At 55.5% G+C, this 16118-nt stretch overlaps 1 protein-coding gene across 1 annotated transcript; it reads left to right on the plus strand.

The window, feature by feature from the left end:
• Window positions 1-353: 353 nt before the first annotated feature.
• Window positions 354-13345, plus strand: MAP2K2 (mitogen-activated protein kinase kinase 2). Its single transcript, XM_075077424.1, has 11 exons — window positions 354-521; window positions 2659-2869; window positions 4331-4477; window positions 5136-5213; window positions 5657-5708; window positions 5802-5926; window positions 8298-8511; window positions 9395-9459; window positions 10339-10400; window positions 11087-11132; window positions 12551-13345. Exons 1-11 carry the CDS (start codon window positions 436-438, stop codon window positions 12659-12661), a joined length of 1197 nt encoding a protein of 398 aa, XP_074933525.1. The 5' UTR covers window positions 354-435; the 3' UTR covers window positions 12662-13345.
• The last annotated feature ends 2773 nt before the right edge of the window (window positions 13346-16118 follow it).

Genomic DNA, 16118 nt, shown 5'->3' on the forward strand with positions numbered 1-16118 from the left:
CCCCGCTCTCCCTCAGCCACGGCTGCCCCGCCCGCCCCGCTCCCCCTCAGCCACGGCTGCCCCGCCCGCCCCGCTCCCCCTCAGCCACGGCTGCCCCGCCCGCCCCGCTCCCCCTGCTCCCCCTCAGCCACGGCTGCCCCGCCCGCCCCACTCCCCCTCAGCGAACTCTCACGAGATCCGCGGCCCTGACAATCACAGGCACCGCCCCCTCCTGGCCCCCGCCCCCCCGGCCCCGCCCCCGTCGCGTCTCAGCAGAATAAGGCCTCGCCCCCCGCTAGGGCCCGCTCCGGTCCCCGGCTCCGCCCCCGCGTACCCCTGCGCTGAGCGGCCGCGCCCTCGCTAGGCCCCGCCCCGGACCCCGGCCCCGCCCCCGCGCGCACCCGCGCCGCGCGGCCGCGCCCCCGCTAGGCTCCGCAGGCGCGGCCCGGCCCGGCCATGCCGGCCAAGAGGAAGCCGGTGCTGCCGGCCCTCAACATCACCCCCAGCGCTGCTGAGGGGCCGAGCCCCGAAGGCTCCGCCGAGTGAGTGAGTGGTGGCGGGGCCCGCCCAGCCTGCGCCGCGCCCGGGGGGACCTGGGCCGGGACATGGCGGGCACCGGGCCTGGGGGAACCGGGACAGGCTTAGGGGAGCCGGGACAGGCCTGGGGGGTTAGGATAGGCTTAGGAAAGCTGGAGCAGGCCGGGAAGGGGGCTAGGGTAAGCTTAGGGAAGCTGGGACAGGCCGGGAAGGGGGCTAGGGTAAGCTTAGGGAAGCTGGGACAGGCCGGGAAGGGGGCTAGGGTAAGCTTAGGGAAGCTGGGACAGGCCGGGAAGGGGGCTAGGGTAAGCTTAGGGAAGCTGGGACAGGCCGGGAAGGGGGCTAGGGTAAGCTTAGGGAAGCTGGGACAGGCCGGGAAGGGGGCTAGGGTAAGCTTAGGGAAGCTGGGACAGGCCGGGAAGGGGGCTAGGGTAAGCTTAGGGAAGCTGGGACAGGCCGGGAAGGGGGCTAGGGTAAGCTTAGGGAAGCTGGGACAGGCCGGGAAGGGGGCTAGGGTAAGCTTAGGGAAGCTGGGACAGGCCGGGAAGGGGGCTAGGGTAAGCTTAGGGAAGCTGGGACAGGCCGGGAAGGGGGCTAGGGTAAGCTTAGGGAAGCTGGGACAGGCCGGGGGGGTCTAGGCTAGGTTTAGGGGAGCCGGGGCAGGCCGGGGGGGTCTAGGCTAGGTTTAGGGGAGCCGGGGCAGGCCGGGGGGGTCTAGGCTAGGTTTAGGGGAGCCGGGGCAGGCCGGGGGGGTCTAGGCTAGGTTTAGGGGAGCCGGGGCAGGCCGGGGGGGTCTAGGCTAGGTTTAGGGGAGCCGGGGCAGGCCGGGGGGGTCTAGGCTAGGTTTAGGGGAGCCGGGGCAGGCCGGGGGGGTCTAGGCTAGGTTTAGGGGAGCCGGGGCAGGCCGGGGGGGTCTAGGCTAGGTTTAGGGGAGCCGGGGCAGGCCGGGGGGGTCTAGGCTAGGTTTAGGGGAGCCGGGGCAGGCCTGGGGGGCTAGGGTAAGCTTGGGAGAGCCGGGGCAGGCCTGGGGGGCTAGGGTAAGCTTGGGAGAGCCGGGGCAGGCCTGGGGGGCTAGGGTAAGCTTGGGAGAGCCGGGCCAGACGGGGGCTGGATGGGCCCAGCCTAGGGGTATCTGGGGTGAGTATTGGGTTGGGGAGCCTGAGCTGGGGAGGGGGTGTCAGGCTGGAGGTTGGAGGAGCTGGGCAGGGGCTGGGTGGGCCCGGGCAGGGGTGGATGCAGTGGGGCAGAGGTGGAGGCTGGTCTGATCCTGGGGTTGCTGGGAAGGGCAGAAGAGGCTGGGGGAAGGGCTGGGGGCAGCTGAGGCTTGGGGACCAGTCCTGGGGTGTTTGGGGACCAGACCTGGGCACACAGGTTGGGGCTGGGCTCGGAACTTAGGCTTGAGGGGAGGATTTGGGGTAGTAATCAGGGCTGGGTGGGCAGGACATGTGGGGTGAAGGGGGGATGTGTGGGCAGTGCTAGGGGAGGCAGAGCATCATGTGGGGGTGCTGGGTGGAAGGCATGGGTGAGACCCTCCCGAACCATCGCCCTGGGAGGGGGGGATAAGGGGGTCGGCAGCAAATGGAGAGAGCAGCTGGACCTGCACGGGCGATGGGAGCTTGGCAGCAGGTGCTGGGGGAGCACAGGCACCCCTTTGTGCTCGGGAGCGGTGGGTTTGGGGGGTGTGGGGGAGGGGTGTAACAGAGCAGGGGGTTGCTGGACACCCTGGAAAGTCCTTCTCATGTTTCGCAGCAAAACCTGAGCTTGGCTTCCCGTGTCAGGAGAGGTTCCTGGTGCTGCTGTTCTCTCCGGGCTGAGCTGTGCTGCCTCTTTAAGGGTTGGAGGATTTTCCCCACTCCTTGGCTTTCCCAAAACAGCTGACTGCACTCGAGCTCCTCTCCAGAGGAGATGTGCGTGTTGGGCAGATATTGCACCATGGGTCTCGCTGTCACCACCAGAGCCGAGTCCTGCCTCTCTCCAGAGCTTTGCTTTAGTCTCGCTACTATATCGGGGCTGAGTATGTGTCAGACAACAGTTTTCAGTTATTTCCTTCTGCTTCCCTAAAAAATTCCAGACATCTTCCTGTGGTGCTGCCCTCACAGTCTCCTGACTGTCCCACCTTTCTTTTCCTCCTCCCCTCTCCAGGGCAAACCTGGTGGACCTTCAGAAAAAGCTTGAGGAGCTAGAACTGGACGAGCAGCAGAAGAAGCGCCTGGAAGCTTTCCTCACGCAGAAAGCCAAAGTGGGCGAGCTGAAGGATGATGACTTTGAGAGGATCTCCGAATTGGGGGCTGGCAATGGTGGTGTGGTCACCAAAGTGCAGCACAAACCCTCAGGGCTCGTTATGGCGCGGAAGGTAACTGGGGGCAGGAGGAGTGGGCTGTGGTGCTGTGCTGGAGCTTCTGGTGCTTGTCCTGGTCCTGGGAGAGCTGGCTTCGCTTGGGATCGCTCTGCACGGACCCATCTGCACTCTAACCACCTTGCCTGGGTCGGGACCATGGTCCTAGCCTGCCCTCAGCTAGGTTTCAGGTGGAACCTCTCCTGCTTCGTCTCTGTGAGCAACCTGGCTGCTCTGCCTGTCTCTGAGCCCCCTAGGAGAGGCCACGCTCTCTGTGGCAGGTCCCTGGGGTTTGGGAGCACCTTGTGTGAAAACATAAGTTGATTCTTTTTTTCCAGTGAAGCTGGTTTTAATGAACTTGGCTAAACTGGATAGGAGTAGATCTCTTGAGGATCCTAGGCTGTGGCTAACGAGGACTGGAAATGACAGGTGGAGGGATGGGTGGCTGTTCCTGCACAGACAGGGGTTTGATGCACATGTGCCTCGCCCTTCACAACCCACTCAACGATCCCCAAGGTAGTCCCAAGCAGCTCTAACAGCGATGTGTCTCAGATCTGGGCTTATCCATGATATCTCTTACTGTGCTACCCTATAATAGAAAGCTAGGAGGTGCTTTGTCTGCCTATTAGAAAAGGCAGTGCTCGGTGAGAACAGTGCAACAGCGCATCCGTAGGACAGCTTCCTTGAAAGCCTCTGGCCTCACCTGCTGTTGGGGTGATTTAGTGGGTCTCCTTGAGCAAATCTGCTTCTCGAGGTGGCTTCACTCGGAGCTGAGCTCTCAAGGTCTTCCAGGATGTTTGATTTGCAAGCGCTGGGTGTCACTGGGTGGTTTTGGGGCTGTTGGGACCTCCATGTTCAGAAGCTGAAGCAAGGACAAAATGCAGCACTGCTGTCCTACCTGCAGAGACTGGCCTTTGTAGGTCTGTGGGAAGGACAGACATCCCTGGGTTGGGTGTCCTAGAGCTTACAGTAACAGCGGTTCTTGTTTCTGACCTGCTATTGTATCTTGCAGCCTCTGGCTTCCCTACCCACAGCTGTGTTAACTGACTCTACGTGGAGCCCAAGGAATAAAGCAACAGCTCTTTCACGTGCATAATCTTCACCTTTGTTTTTTTTTTTAAACTTTCTGTGGTTTCCTTGATATCAGAGCACCTCTTCTTACCACACCTACAGAACTTGTGAAAATGTTCCTGTCTGCTGAGTCAGATCTGCACCAAACTTCTGACTTGTCTTTCTGTTCTGTATCCCCTGCGATCTTCATGTTACATGGCTGGCAGTTGCTTCAGTCGCAGACAGGCTGCACAGGACTCGACCTCTCCCTTTATTCTTAGTGTTAGTCTGCAAATGGCAAAAAGTCTTTGCCAAAGCAGAGCTTCCCTTGAAGACTTTGTTTCTTTCCAGCACTTGGGACTTGCTCACATGGTTCCCACGAGTGTTTATTCAAAGTTACACTTTGAATATTTTTTTCTTTCTTGGCAGCTGATTCATTTAGAAATCAAACCAGCCATCAGGAATCAGATTATCCGAGAGCTGCAGGTGCTGCATGAATGTAATTCCCCGTATATTGTGGGTTTCTATGGCGCCTTCTACAGCGACGGAGAGATCTCCATCTGCATGGAGCACATGGTGAGTGCCCGTTCCTCCTCTGCAAACTGCTGCTTCTGGACTCTTCGGAATTGCATCTACCGAGGCTTGAAATCGCAGGTGAAATGGGTTAGGGTGCTGGCGGCCGCGATGGCTCCTGGCTCCTGCTGCAGCAAGGCGACTGTGCTCCTGGTAGGAGCTGCACGCTCCTGCTTAGGCATCGAAATGACAGAGATCGACTTTTTGGAAAGCGGAAGCAGAGGTTTGGGGGTTGGCCAAACGGAAATGTTGTAAACCGACCACCCTACAGAGCCTGCCCTGAAGCAGTGCGTGTTTTCTGTTGTCTCTGGTGGAGAGTAGTGTTGTTGCTCCTCCGGATCAGCACTGACAGCATCATCGTCTCATTTACCACTGATAGCAAGGAAGCTAAGAACTAATAGCAAGAAGTAGAGCTGATAGAAGATAGCATTAAAATAGTTTTCAGCAGAAGCTTGAGCTCTGATCACCAGATATCGTTTGTTTTTTGATTTCTGTAAAAGGAGCGTGCTCGGTGCCGAGTCGTTGCAGACAGCTGAGCTGGGATGCTGTGTACTGCTTACACACCACCTGCCTTCCCTGGGCATGCTTACCTCTGCAGCCAGCTGCTCTGTTTTCCTGCCGGGGATTGGCATGTTGGTCATTTTGATGATCTTTATTTTAGGATGGTGGCTCATTGGATCAAGTGTTGAAAGAAGCCAAAAGAATCCCTGAGGAGATCTTGGGGAAAGTCAGTATAGCGGTGAGTTATGGTGGCTCTTCAGGCTTCCAGAAAAGATTTGCTGGGTTTGGGAATAACGCTTATTTTGCCTTAGGAAGCTTTCCTTGTTTCCCTGTACGCGCTTTCCTGTCCTGACCTAGGGCAAGAGGCAGTGGTATGTGCGAGAGGGGAGGAGGAAAGCATACTCCCAGCCGCTATCCTTAGCTCCGACCCCTTGCGTTGCACTGGCTGGTGTTGTCTTCTCCTGGAATAGACTTGGGAGAAGCTTTCTCGGGTGGTTAACTAAAGACCTGTGATTGACTCGGTGGTAAACAGCAAACCCTGAGACTTGGATACTCTACGCGGTGGCCTTCCTCACCAAGCTGCAGTGCGGCAGCACTCTGCGTTTATGCAGCGTGTCCTGCTGAAGGGAAAGCACTTCCCATCCTAGCTCTGATCTCACCCTGTCTTTGGTTTCCTTGTAGGTTCTGAGAGGCTTGGCGTATCTGAGAGAGAAGCACCAAATCATGCACAGAGGTGAGAGGAGGAACCTAAAAATAGCTGCCTGTGGTACAAGAGCCCTGTATGTTACCTAGTCGTGTTTACACTCTTCTCTCTTGCTGTTGTCAGATGTGAAGCCTTCTAACATCCTGGTTAATTCTCGAGGAGAGATTAAGCTGTGTGATTTCGGGGTCAGCGGTCAACTCATTGACTCCATGGCAAACTCTTTTGTGGGAACTCGGTCCTACATGTCTGTAAGCTCCTTTCAACTTTTGTCTGGGTTTTTCTATTTTTACAATTTGGGTTCAACTCTGCTCTTACAGAATCAGTGTGTAGTGTCCGATTTGCTCATGGTTTTGGTCTGTTTGCATCCTCATCTGGACTGTCCCATTTCTGGCTCACATTGGGGTGAGCCCAGTGCTTAGAGGCACTGTCCTGTGCTGGAGAGGCAGACACCTCTGCATCCTCTCGAGGAGCCAGTGTCCTGTCAGCTCCAACCTGTGCCTAGCTAGCAGTGGTGCATGTGGAAGCACGGAGACTTGCAGGGAAAGACATCTTAGATCCTAGATATACTTGCATATTTTATTTTGGACTAGATTTTATTTGGACTAGACTATTTATTTGGACTAGATGATCCCTGAGGTCCCTTGCAACCTGTGATTCTGACTTTGGCGAGAGTTTCTGGGTTCAAAAACATAGAGTAGAATCATAGAATGATTAAGGTTGGAAAAGACCTCTAAGATCATATGGTCCAACCCTTATCCCAACAGCCCCAGGCCTCCTAAACCATGCCAGGAAGTGCCATGTCTACACGTTTTTGAATGCCTCCAGGGGTGGTGACTCCCCCACCTCTCTGGGCAGCCTCTGCCAATGCCTGACCACTCTTGGAGTACAGAAATTTTCCCTAATATCCAACCTAAACCTCCCCTGACGCAGCTTGAGGCCGTTTCCTCTCGTCCTGTCACTGGTGACTTGGCAGAAGAGACCAACTCCCCCCCTCACTCCAGCCCCTCTCAGGCAGCTGCAGAGAGCGATACATATGCAAACCTCTGTCCAAAAAACCCAAGAGCGGAGGGGACACAGGCACTGGTCCAGGTGCCTCCTCTGCTGCTTTGGGCAAGTGCACTTGTTGGCAAAATGGGGGTAAACCCAGTTTAGTGCAGCTGGGTTTTGGTACTGGCTAATGGGAGATAAAGCCAAACTGGGGTCAGCAAGTGAGAGTGAACTGCAGGAAGAGCTGATTGTGCCTCTCTTTTAATTGAGAATCGTAATCAGGGTTAGCTCAATAGAGTGCTCGTAACAATGAAACTCTGTCCTGGCTGGTTCTGGGTCCCCAGGTGCTGGTGGCTGAAAGGCAGAGGGTAGGTGGGGACCTTCTCCCCACACTGTGTGTGGTTGCGGCTGGGAATGTGCAGTGGGTTATTAGGGAAGCCATCAGACTACACTTCTGTGCTTAGGCCTGAGCTGCTCTCATATTTTGGGAACAGTGTTGTGGTTTAGCCCCAGTCAGCAACCCAGCACCACGCAGCCTCTTGCTCACTCTCCCCTGCTGGGACAGGGCAGAGAATCAGAAGAGTAAAAGTGAGGCAGCTCATGGTTTGAGATAAAAACAGTTTAATAGGTAAAGCAAAAGCTGCACACGGAAGCAAAGCAAAACAAGGAATTCATTCACCCCTTCCCCCGGGCAGGCAGGTGCTCAGCCATCCCCAGGAGAGCAGGGCTCCATCACGCGTAACGGTTACTTGGGAAGACAAACGCCATCACTCCCAATGTTCCCCCTTCCTCCTTCTTCCCCAGCTTTATATACTGAGCATGGCGTCATATGGTATGGAATATCCCACTGGTCAGTTTGGGTCAGCTGTCCTGCTGTGTCCCCTCCCAGTTTCTTGTGCACCCAGCAGAGCACGGGGAGCTGAAAAAGTCCTTGAGCAGTGAAAGTGCTACTTAACAACAACTAAAACATCTCCACATTATCACTGTTGTTTCCAGCAAAAATCCAAAACATAGCCCCGTACTAGCTACTGCAAAGAAATTTAGCTCTATCCTAGCTGAAACCAGGACAAATGGTTATTCCAGTACAGTTCTAGTTAGAGGGTGGCTATTTAAAAATAATATCTCCTTTGCACTCAGCCACTGGGTCTGCACAGCTCAGAGCTGCCAGTATGATGACTTGCATTGATTTGTTTTTATTTTTAATTTTTATTTTTCTTTCAGTGGTAAAGCCTACAGTGGAATTTCTGCTCCTCAAATTCCTCCTGGGTATTAATGGGAATGAGTAGGGGGGGAAAAAAATTAATAAGTTGAGTTCACTGGATCTCAGCACACAGAGAAATAGATTCCTGCAGCATAGTCTGGGCTTGTCTGTATATGCAGCTGTATATGCTGCTCAGCTGTAGCTGTTGATTAGATACATACAGGTGCTTTATGTTTGCATCTGGCCCTTCTTTTGCATCCCCTTTGCACATGAACCCTTTGGGACAGTCCTTTCCCTGGAGCGGTGGAGTCCTGAGAGGGAGAGGCCGTCGGGATATCGAGTCTCACCTATTTAATTTCAGTGTGTGGAATTTATGACTTTGCGTATTGATATTCTGTGTCAATGTGGTTTCTGTGGGTCTCTTCTTCCAGCCCGAGCGGTTGCAGGGCACCCACTACTCGGTCCAGTCCGACATCTGGAGCATGGGTCTGTCGTTAGTGGAGCTGTCTATCGGAAGGTACCCAATCCCTCCGCCAGACTCCAAGGAACTGGAAGCAATATTTGGCCGTCCTGTGGTGGACGGGGCAGAGGGAGAATCTTACAGCGTCTCGCCGCGGGCCAGGCCCCCAGGACGCCCTGTCAGCGGTAGGGGCTGTCGTATGCATGGGAAACAACACGCAGACATGGGGGAGAAGGGCTTGGGTGCTGTTCGGTGTGGCTGGGTTAGCCAAAGGCCATTTTGGATGAGGTTGTGGTGGGGAGGTGAGTGTCTCTAGGGAGGCTCCTCTCCTCAGAGTGGATGGAGCCATGTCAGTGCTCCAGCAGAACCCGTGCTACCGTGGAGGTTTATAATTCCTAACAAGTGCAGGCGGAAGTCTAGTCTTGCACGGGGAGGGGAGGAGATTGCTCTCAGGATGACAACCAGGGTCTATCAAGATTTTGAAGAGTTCAGTTTATCTGCCTTTAGACCCTGCTGTGTCCCATGAGAAGGCTCAAGCCATGCAGCAAGGCACCCCATGCTGGGGTGGCGCAGGCTGTTGGGATGTGAACTTCTTGAGGGAGATGCTTTGAGGGTCACTGTCACAGCCCACATTGTGCCTCAGGCACTGCCTGTGCTGCCAATGGGTTCTTTTCAAGCTGGGGCAGCTTTTTGGGAACAGCTTTGCTGGGAGCTCTCATGGAAGTACCAAACTGGCATGGGTGCTTGAAGGAGGCTCCACTTGAGCCACTTGCTTGGAAGCAGAAGGCTCTCGAAGCACTGCCAGCCTGCCGTAGCAGATGGTCTGGTACTCTCCAAATGCTCTGAGGTAGGAAATCTGGACTATAGGCATGGTGAAAGAAATCCAAAATTTCAGAACGTGTTTTGGTTTTCTCTTATTTTTTTTTAACCACAATTCAGTTTCCAAGTGGGTTGCCTCTGCCTCTCCTAGCAAAAGTCCCACAGCACATGTGCTTTTCATGTGAAATGAGGTTCCTCGCTGTCCCTGAACAGCCTCTCACCACTGTTTTTGTCATCTTAATCCCTCAGGCCATGGGATGGACAGCCGGCCTGCGATGGCCATCTTTGAACTGCTGGATTATATAGTTAATGAGGTGGGTATTTCTTTACCGTCGGCTCTACTGGGCTTCCCTGAGGGACCGCAGTGTCGTGTCCACTCTACTGTGTCAGGATGGGCTCTGAAACCTTTGCCTGAACAGGGGCTTTTTTGCTAGGGACCCCCTCTGCGCTGCAGTGATGTCCTTTCCTTCCTCCCTGTTCCTTCTTCCCATTTCTTTGTATCGCAAAAGTATCTCTGATTTTGGTATAAGGCTCTGCAGGGGGAAGTTCATAATACCCTGAAAGAGGAGAGCAGTAAGGGGAGCTCTTGGCTCTAATGACCTGCTCCTTCTGCAACCAGCTGTTTCAAACGTGCTCCTCCCCAGATCAGCAAAGAATGAATGCTCCCTTTGCGCAGATGCTGAGGTCATGCACGTCTTCTCAGATGAAGGCCTTTCAGGGTGACTGGTGCTAAAATCCCAGGCTGAAAAGTCCTTCCAGACTTGCAAGATAGGGTCCATCCCACCAGCAAGTGGGAAGAGTAGCTTCCCCTTTCAAGGTGGGTAGGAGTTGACCCCCGATTATCGTTTCTGGAATGGCTTCGTCCACCGCAGGCGTTGCCAGAGCTGGGATTTGCGAGGTTGGATCCAGAATTGTGACGCTGCAATTTTGGTTTCCCAGCTTTGGCAGTGATTCAGTGTGGGGTCCCCCCAGCTGCCTGTGGTGGTGGGGCAGCAGTTTGCTGTCAGCACAGCCATGTGCTGCCAGGGTAAGAAGTGGCAGGGAGCAGTTCCCTGGTTGTAAAGGGCAGCTTTGAGGCAGGATAAAGGGCAGGATAGCTGTAGAGCACAGCTTTTCTGCAGCTCGTTAAGGACTCTGCTTTTTAACCTGTTAACATGCAGTGATGCAGAAAACCCTTCTCCTTTTCTCTGCAGCCGCCTCCCAAGCTGCCGAATGGGGTTTTCACGCAAGATTTCCAGGACTTTGTAAATAAATGGTAAGGATTTCATCTTATGGCTGAAGGTGGAGGCCTGTATGTACTCCCTGACAGCTCTGCAGGCAGCTGCTCCACCCAAAACGTTGAGCGTAATGCAATATTCTCCGTGCTCTGTAGGTGATCTCTCCCTGGCTGCAGTGTGGTCCCGCATTGTGCTGGGAACTCCTGCCTTGGGAAAGGTTGAAATAAAAGCAGTTTATTTGTGGTGATGCTTTGCAGTATCCCAGTGCCTTCTAAATATGAGCCTGGCAGGGGGATGGTGGAGCAGATTGCTGGGGCTGTGAGTCACCCCACAGCCTTGCAACTACCAGGCATCCAGCATCGACTTCCAGACCTTCTGGTGCGGTGAGGGGATGCCTGAAGGTGCTGCTGCAGCTCCCACTAAATCATGAGATTGGACGTTACAAAAATCTCTCATCCCTGCCCAGTGTTAGGTCCTTTTCCCCATTTGCAGGGTGCATTTCATCCATGTGATGTAGAAGAGACGGATCCCGCAGCTCTCCCTGGGAGCTGGGCTGTTGGAGATGATGCTTTCTGAGCTGTTTCTGTGCTGCGGGGCTCCTGGGGAAAGCAGCCAGGAGGCCAAGTGGCTTTCGGTGAAGCTGGAGACCTCTCCAGCCAGATAACCGGTTTCCCAAAAGAAATGTCTCAGTGTTGGTTTTGCTCTTTTGTTCTTCTCATTTCAGTTTAATTAAAAATCCAGCAGAACGGGCAGATCTGAAGATGCTGATGGTATGTAGGGAGAGCAATTTTCTTTCTACAGTAGGGTGGCACCAGATCTGCAAACTGCTGCCCCATTCCTCTGTGCCTCTCTTGCTCAAAAGGCTGGAAACTCCCAGGCTGAGCTTAAGATGAGGCTGGGAGAGGGAGTGACTCACCTTTGATTCAAAGGCAGTGATGGTATCTAGCCCATGAGCAGCCTGGGATGGGCACCACCCTGCTGCCCCGTGTCTGTGGAGGTGCCTGGGACAGACCTTTGCCTCCAGAGCTGGGCACATTAATATATGGGCTGAATATGAGCCAGCAATGTGCGCTCGCAGCCCAGAAAGCCAGCCATAATCCTGGGCCGCATCAAAAGCAGCGTGGCCAGCAGGGCGAGGGAGGGGGTTCTCCTCCTCTGCTCTGGTGAGACCCCACCTGGAGTGCTGCTCTGGGCTCCTCGGCACAGGAAAGCTGTGGACCTGCTCAAGCCTCGAAGGTGAACAGGGGCTGGAGCACCTCCCTGGTGAGGGCAGGGTGAGAGAGTCAGGGTTGTTTAGCCTAGAGAACAGAGGGCTCTGGGGAGATCTTACAGCACTGCTTTGAGGGGGGCCTACAAGAAAGATAGGGAGGCGCTCTTTTATTGGGGAGTGTCACGATGGGATGAGGGGTAACCATTTTAAACTGAAAGAGGGTTGATTTAGATCAGATATTAGGAAGAAATTCCTTACTGTGAGGGTGGTGAGATGCTGGAACAGGTTGCCCAGAGAAGCTGTGGATGTCCCTTCCCTGGCAGTGTTCAAGGCCAGGTGGGATGGAGCTTTGAGCAACCTGGTCTAGTGGAAGATGTCCCTGCTCACTGCAGGGGGTTGGAACTAGATGATCTTTAAGGTCCCTTCCAACCCAAACCATTCCATGAGCCCAGTTTAACCACGTTGACCTCAGCTTTCCTCCTTTACATCATGCTGAGCCCCTGAGCTATGTCTGACTGCTCCCATGCAGCCCTTGCAAAGGCGGTGGCCTCTGTCCTTGTGGCCCTGTGTCCCCTTGTTGCCATGTTGTCCTGTCCCACCTGTGCTTCTCCGTTGCCTTCTGCCTCCAGGGGAGCAGGGTTTGCTGTCCACAGGCTCAAAGGAGCTGCAGCACCTTGCTCTGCCTGCCCATAAAGAGCAGCATTTTAGTCTGCTCACAGGCAGGGGCCGTGCAGGCACTGCTCACCTTTAAATCTTTCTTGCTCCCATGCCTGTGCCTATAGGTGGCCAGCACAGATTAAAATCCCAGCCACAGGGCTGTGAGGAACAAATATTTTCTCAAAATCCTGCTTTCACTGCCTGAGAGCAGCCTGAGCTGTCTAACCACACTCTTCTTGCCTCGCCAGGGTCTAGGGGCTGGGTTTTGGGAGCCAGGGAGCAGCCGGTGACACTCCTAACCCTGTTTCCCTTTGCTTTCAGAGTCACACCTTCATCAAACGCTCTGAAGTGGAGGAGGTGGATTTCGCCGGCTGGCTGTGCAAAACGCTGCGGTTGAACCAGCCCAGCACACCCACCCGCGCTGCCATGTGAGGGCCGAGCCGACCGCCTGGTGTCAGTACATCTGCCTCTGTCACCATTTCCTCTCCTTCAGTAAATGACAGAACTGCCCTCCTTCCTCCTCCTCGGCACCTTCTCGCCTCGCATCCCAACGGCAAAGCACCGTCCCCTCGGAAGCGTCGTTATCAGCCGACCCCCAGCCAAAGCGGGGTTGGTTTCTCTTGATGTGGGGGTGTTCCAGGCCTCTGCTCCAGCTCTGGAGCTCCTGACACTTGGGAAATGTGGTGCTGCTTATGTTAATTTTTTTCTTTTTCTTTTTTGGAAAGTGTTCACTTGGGTTAAAAAAAAAAAAATAATCGTGTGTGTGCAGGCTTGCATGTGTGTGAGACGGTGGCAGGGGATGGGGACGAGGGGCTGTGCAGTGGGTGCCTCACCTCCTCCCTGGTTTTCACGTGGGCTCTGGGGTGGAGAAATCTGTGGGGCCAGGAATGGAGAAAACCCTGTCTAGGGTGGCCCCAAACGGTGTCCTGCCCGGGGTGGCCAGGGATGAGGTAGGCGTCCTCTGCAGTGGGCAGGAGGTCTGCGGGGTGATTTATGGCTGAGCTGGAGAAGAGCTTAGCAGCACCCATCTGCAGGTGGAGGAGAGGAGAGATTTGTGTTTTCTTTGTTTTTCTTTTGAAACCATTGTTTTAAAGCCTGTTCTTGTCATGCACTGGATATGTAGTGAAGGGTCTTGATCTGCTGAGCACGGGCCGAGCTCTCGGCTCACAATGGGAGGGAATCTGGTGGGAACGGCAGGGTGGGGGCGCGACTGGCTCCCCCGGGACCGTGGCTCCGTGGCAAGCTGAGGCTCGCACATTTAGGTGCCGAGGCACAAGGGGAGAGCACAGGCTTTCCTTCCCTGGCTCCTTCCAGTGCAGAGAGGTGGGAGGCAGGTTGTCGCTGGGGCAGCCTGAGAGCGGTATCTCTCCTGACACCAGGGAGGGTGAAACCCTTCCAGGCTCCAGGTTTCCTCCTCCGGCTGCCTCTCACCCATCCCACGAGTGGCCTTGGCCATCGTGGCTGTAGCAGAGCCTCAGGGCTCCCTGTTGGAGCCAAACCCCCTGGGGCCCACAGCTGCTGTGGCCCCGCAGCTGCAAGGGCTGAGCCCCTGTGAAGTGGCTGGACCCATTCCCGCCGGCCCTGGCTGCACTGTGGGGGTGGCAGCTCCCCGCTGTCACCCCATTTTCCACCACATGGGTGTATTTTTGGGTGACATGTTCCCCTGTTCCCCCAACATGGGGCTCTGCGATCCCCAAGCCCCCCACAATATGATACTTGGAAGCTCAGTGGGATTTTTTTGGGGTGTGTTTTTCTTTTTGGGCTGTTGGATTTTTTTTTTTTTCTCTGTTGGGCTGGCAGGTGACACCCCCTCTGCCTGCGCTCAGGTCCCACCATGACAGCCCCCCAAAAGCAAGAGCCTCAGCTTAGTTACCCCAAACCCCTTGTACCCTTCTCTTTCCCCTTCCCCAGCAAAGGGCGAAGGTGCTGCTCCTGCTCTGGGCAAGCACCGGGGGAAGCCGTGTCCCCCCATGGCAAACCTGGGGTGGGGAGGCCCCCAACTAGGGGGGGTGGGGGTGGGGGGTGTGTGTGTCTACGCTTTCTGGCTCAGCTCATGCCTGGGCAAGGCACCCCGGAGCTGCGGGGGTGCTTGTTGTTAGGGCTTTTATCTCCTAATTTAAGTAGGAGGTGGGGAACGGGACAGTTCAAAAAGATTTAGGGTATTTTCAGTTGGTTTTGGGTGCTGGGGTTTGGAGGAGGAGGAGGCGAAAGCTTATCGAGTGTTTTGTTGTTTCAATTTTTTTTTTTTTAAACTCAATATTTTCATCATGGGGGGAAAAAAATAAATGGCACTTTACATTTACAGACCCTTTTTTCTCGTTAGTGGCTTTAACCCCTGCAAGGCTGGAACCCTGGTGGCTCCTCCCTGGCCGGGAGCGATGTCGCTGACCATGCCGGGGTGCCCATCGCCTGCCTCCAGCGGGAGCAGGTGATAATGGAATTGTCTTGGCATGAGGCGGCTCCACATGCGGGGTCTTGAGGATGGTGGGCTGCTCTAAATCCTACCCCAGAAAAGCTGGGATTGGCTCTGAAATATCTGGGGTCAAATATTTGTGGCTCTTAAATATTTGGGGTGAAAAGGAGCAGGGAGAGGTGAAGCTGGGCTCTGCCAGCCTGTGGCAGCGCTGGCAAAAATCTAAATCAGGCTCAGAATTGAAAAAATAATGTTATTTTGCAGAGTTCCTGTGCTGTTAGCAGTACCCCAGCTCTGGGGAGGCAACACTGGGCGCCTGTCTTGGTGCTGTGTCGCCCCATGGAGTCCTTGATGCGAAGCTCCAGGGGTGGCACTTTGGCGGGGGGGGAGGTCCCCGGTTTTGCTTCTCATGGTGCTTCGGGGTCCCCGCAGGGGCTCTGGGCTGTCCTGCAGAGACCAGGTAAACTCGCTCCACCTGTGGGAGCTGGGGCAGGTTTCAGTGATGTTGGCTGGGAGTCTCGGCAGGGCTCCCCAGGCTGGTCATGAGAACGGCCCCTGTGGCATGGGGGGTTTGGGGGTGCAGGGAGAATGGGGGAGGTCCAGCTAGGGCTGGAGGAAGGGGCACCCCCAACCCTGCTTCTTCTATATGACAGGATGGGGGTGGCTGGGGTCCTGCCCACCCAAATATATGCGGGTGCTCTCCACATCTGTGTTTGCAGGCGGTTTTGGGGTGGCCCCTGCATGGGGAATGCTTTGGGGGGGGGGCTGGGGGGCCACGCTGGGGCTTCATCTTTGGGCGGGGGGTGGCTCTGGGCGTGCCCCTGGCTGTGGCGGGGGAAAGCGAAAGCAGCCTGCGAGCGTGCAGCCGCTGGCGCATGGCAGGGCCCGGCCCTGGGGTGCAGCCTGGGGGGCCCCCAGCCCCCCAAACCCCACCCTGCCTCTCCCCGCCCCACGTGTGGTGTTGGGGCCTGCGGTCCCCTCAATCTCCGCTTACAGCCAGGTTTTCCCATCCTGCCTCTGTTTCCCCACGTGCAGAATGGGGTTAATGATACAACCCCCTCCCCGCCCAAACCCTCTGGGGCCCCCCCAGGGTGTCCCCCTGGCCAGGGGTGTGGGAGGGATGTGGGGGGTTGCAGGGTGAATGATGTGGGTTGAGCCCTTGGTGCCCCGTGAGGATATGAGCGGGGTTATTTAAGGGAAAAAAGGGGTGAAATGGGGAAATCCCAGGGGGGCTGACCTGCGGGGGGCGGAGGGAGGCCCTGGGGGGGGTCTTTTGATCAAAGCCTTTTCTTTCCTGTCTTTCTCTTCCTTTAAATTTTTAAAAAATTATTATTAAGTCAAAATCTTCCTTAAAACTCCTGCCGGGGCTCTGTGCCCCATGGCAGCCGCAGTTCCATGCAGGTGAGCCTGGCAACCTGCAGGAAACAGGACTTAGGGAGCCGTTCACTCTGGAGCGGAATGGTGGGTATCTAGATG

This window comes from Phalacrocorax aristotelis, chromosome W, assembly GCF_949628215.1.
Source record: "Phalacrocorax aristotelis chromosome W, bGulAri2.1, whole genome shotgun sequence".
NCBI lineage: Eukaryota > Metazoa > Chordata > Aves > Suliformes > Phalacrocoracidae > Phalacrocorax > Phalacrocorax aristotelis.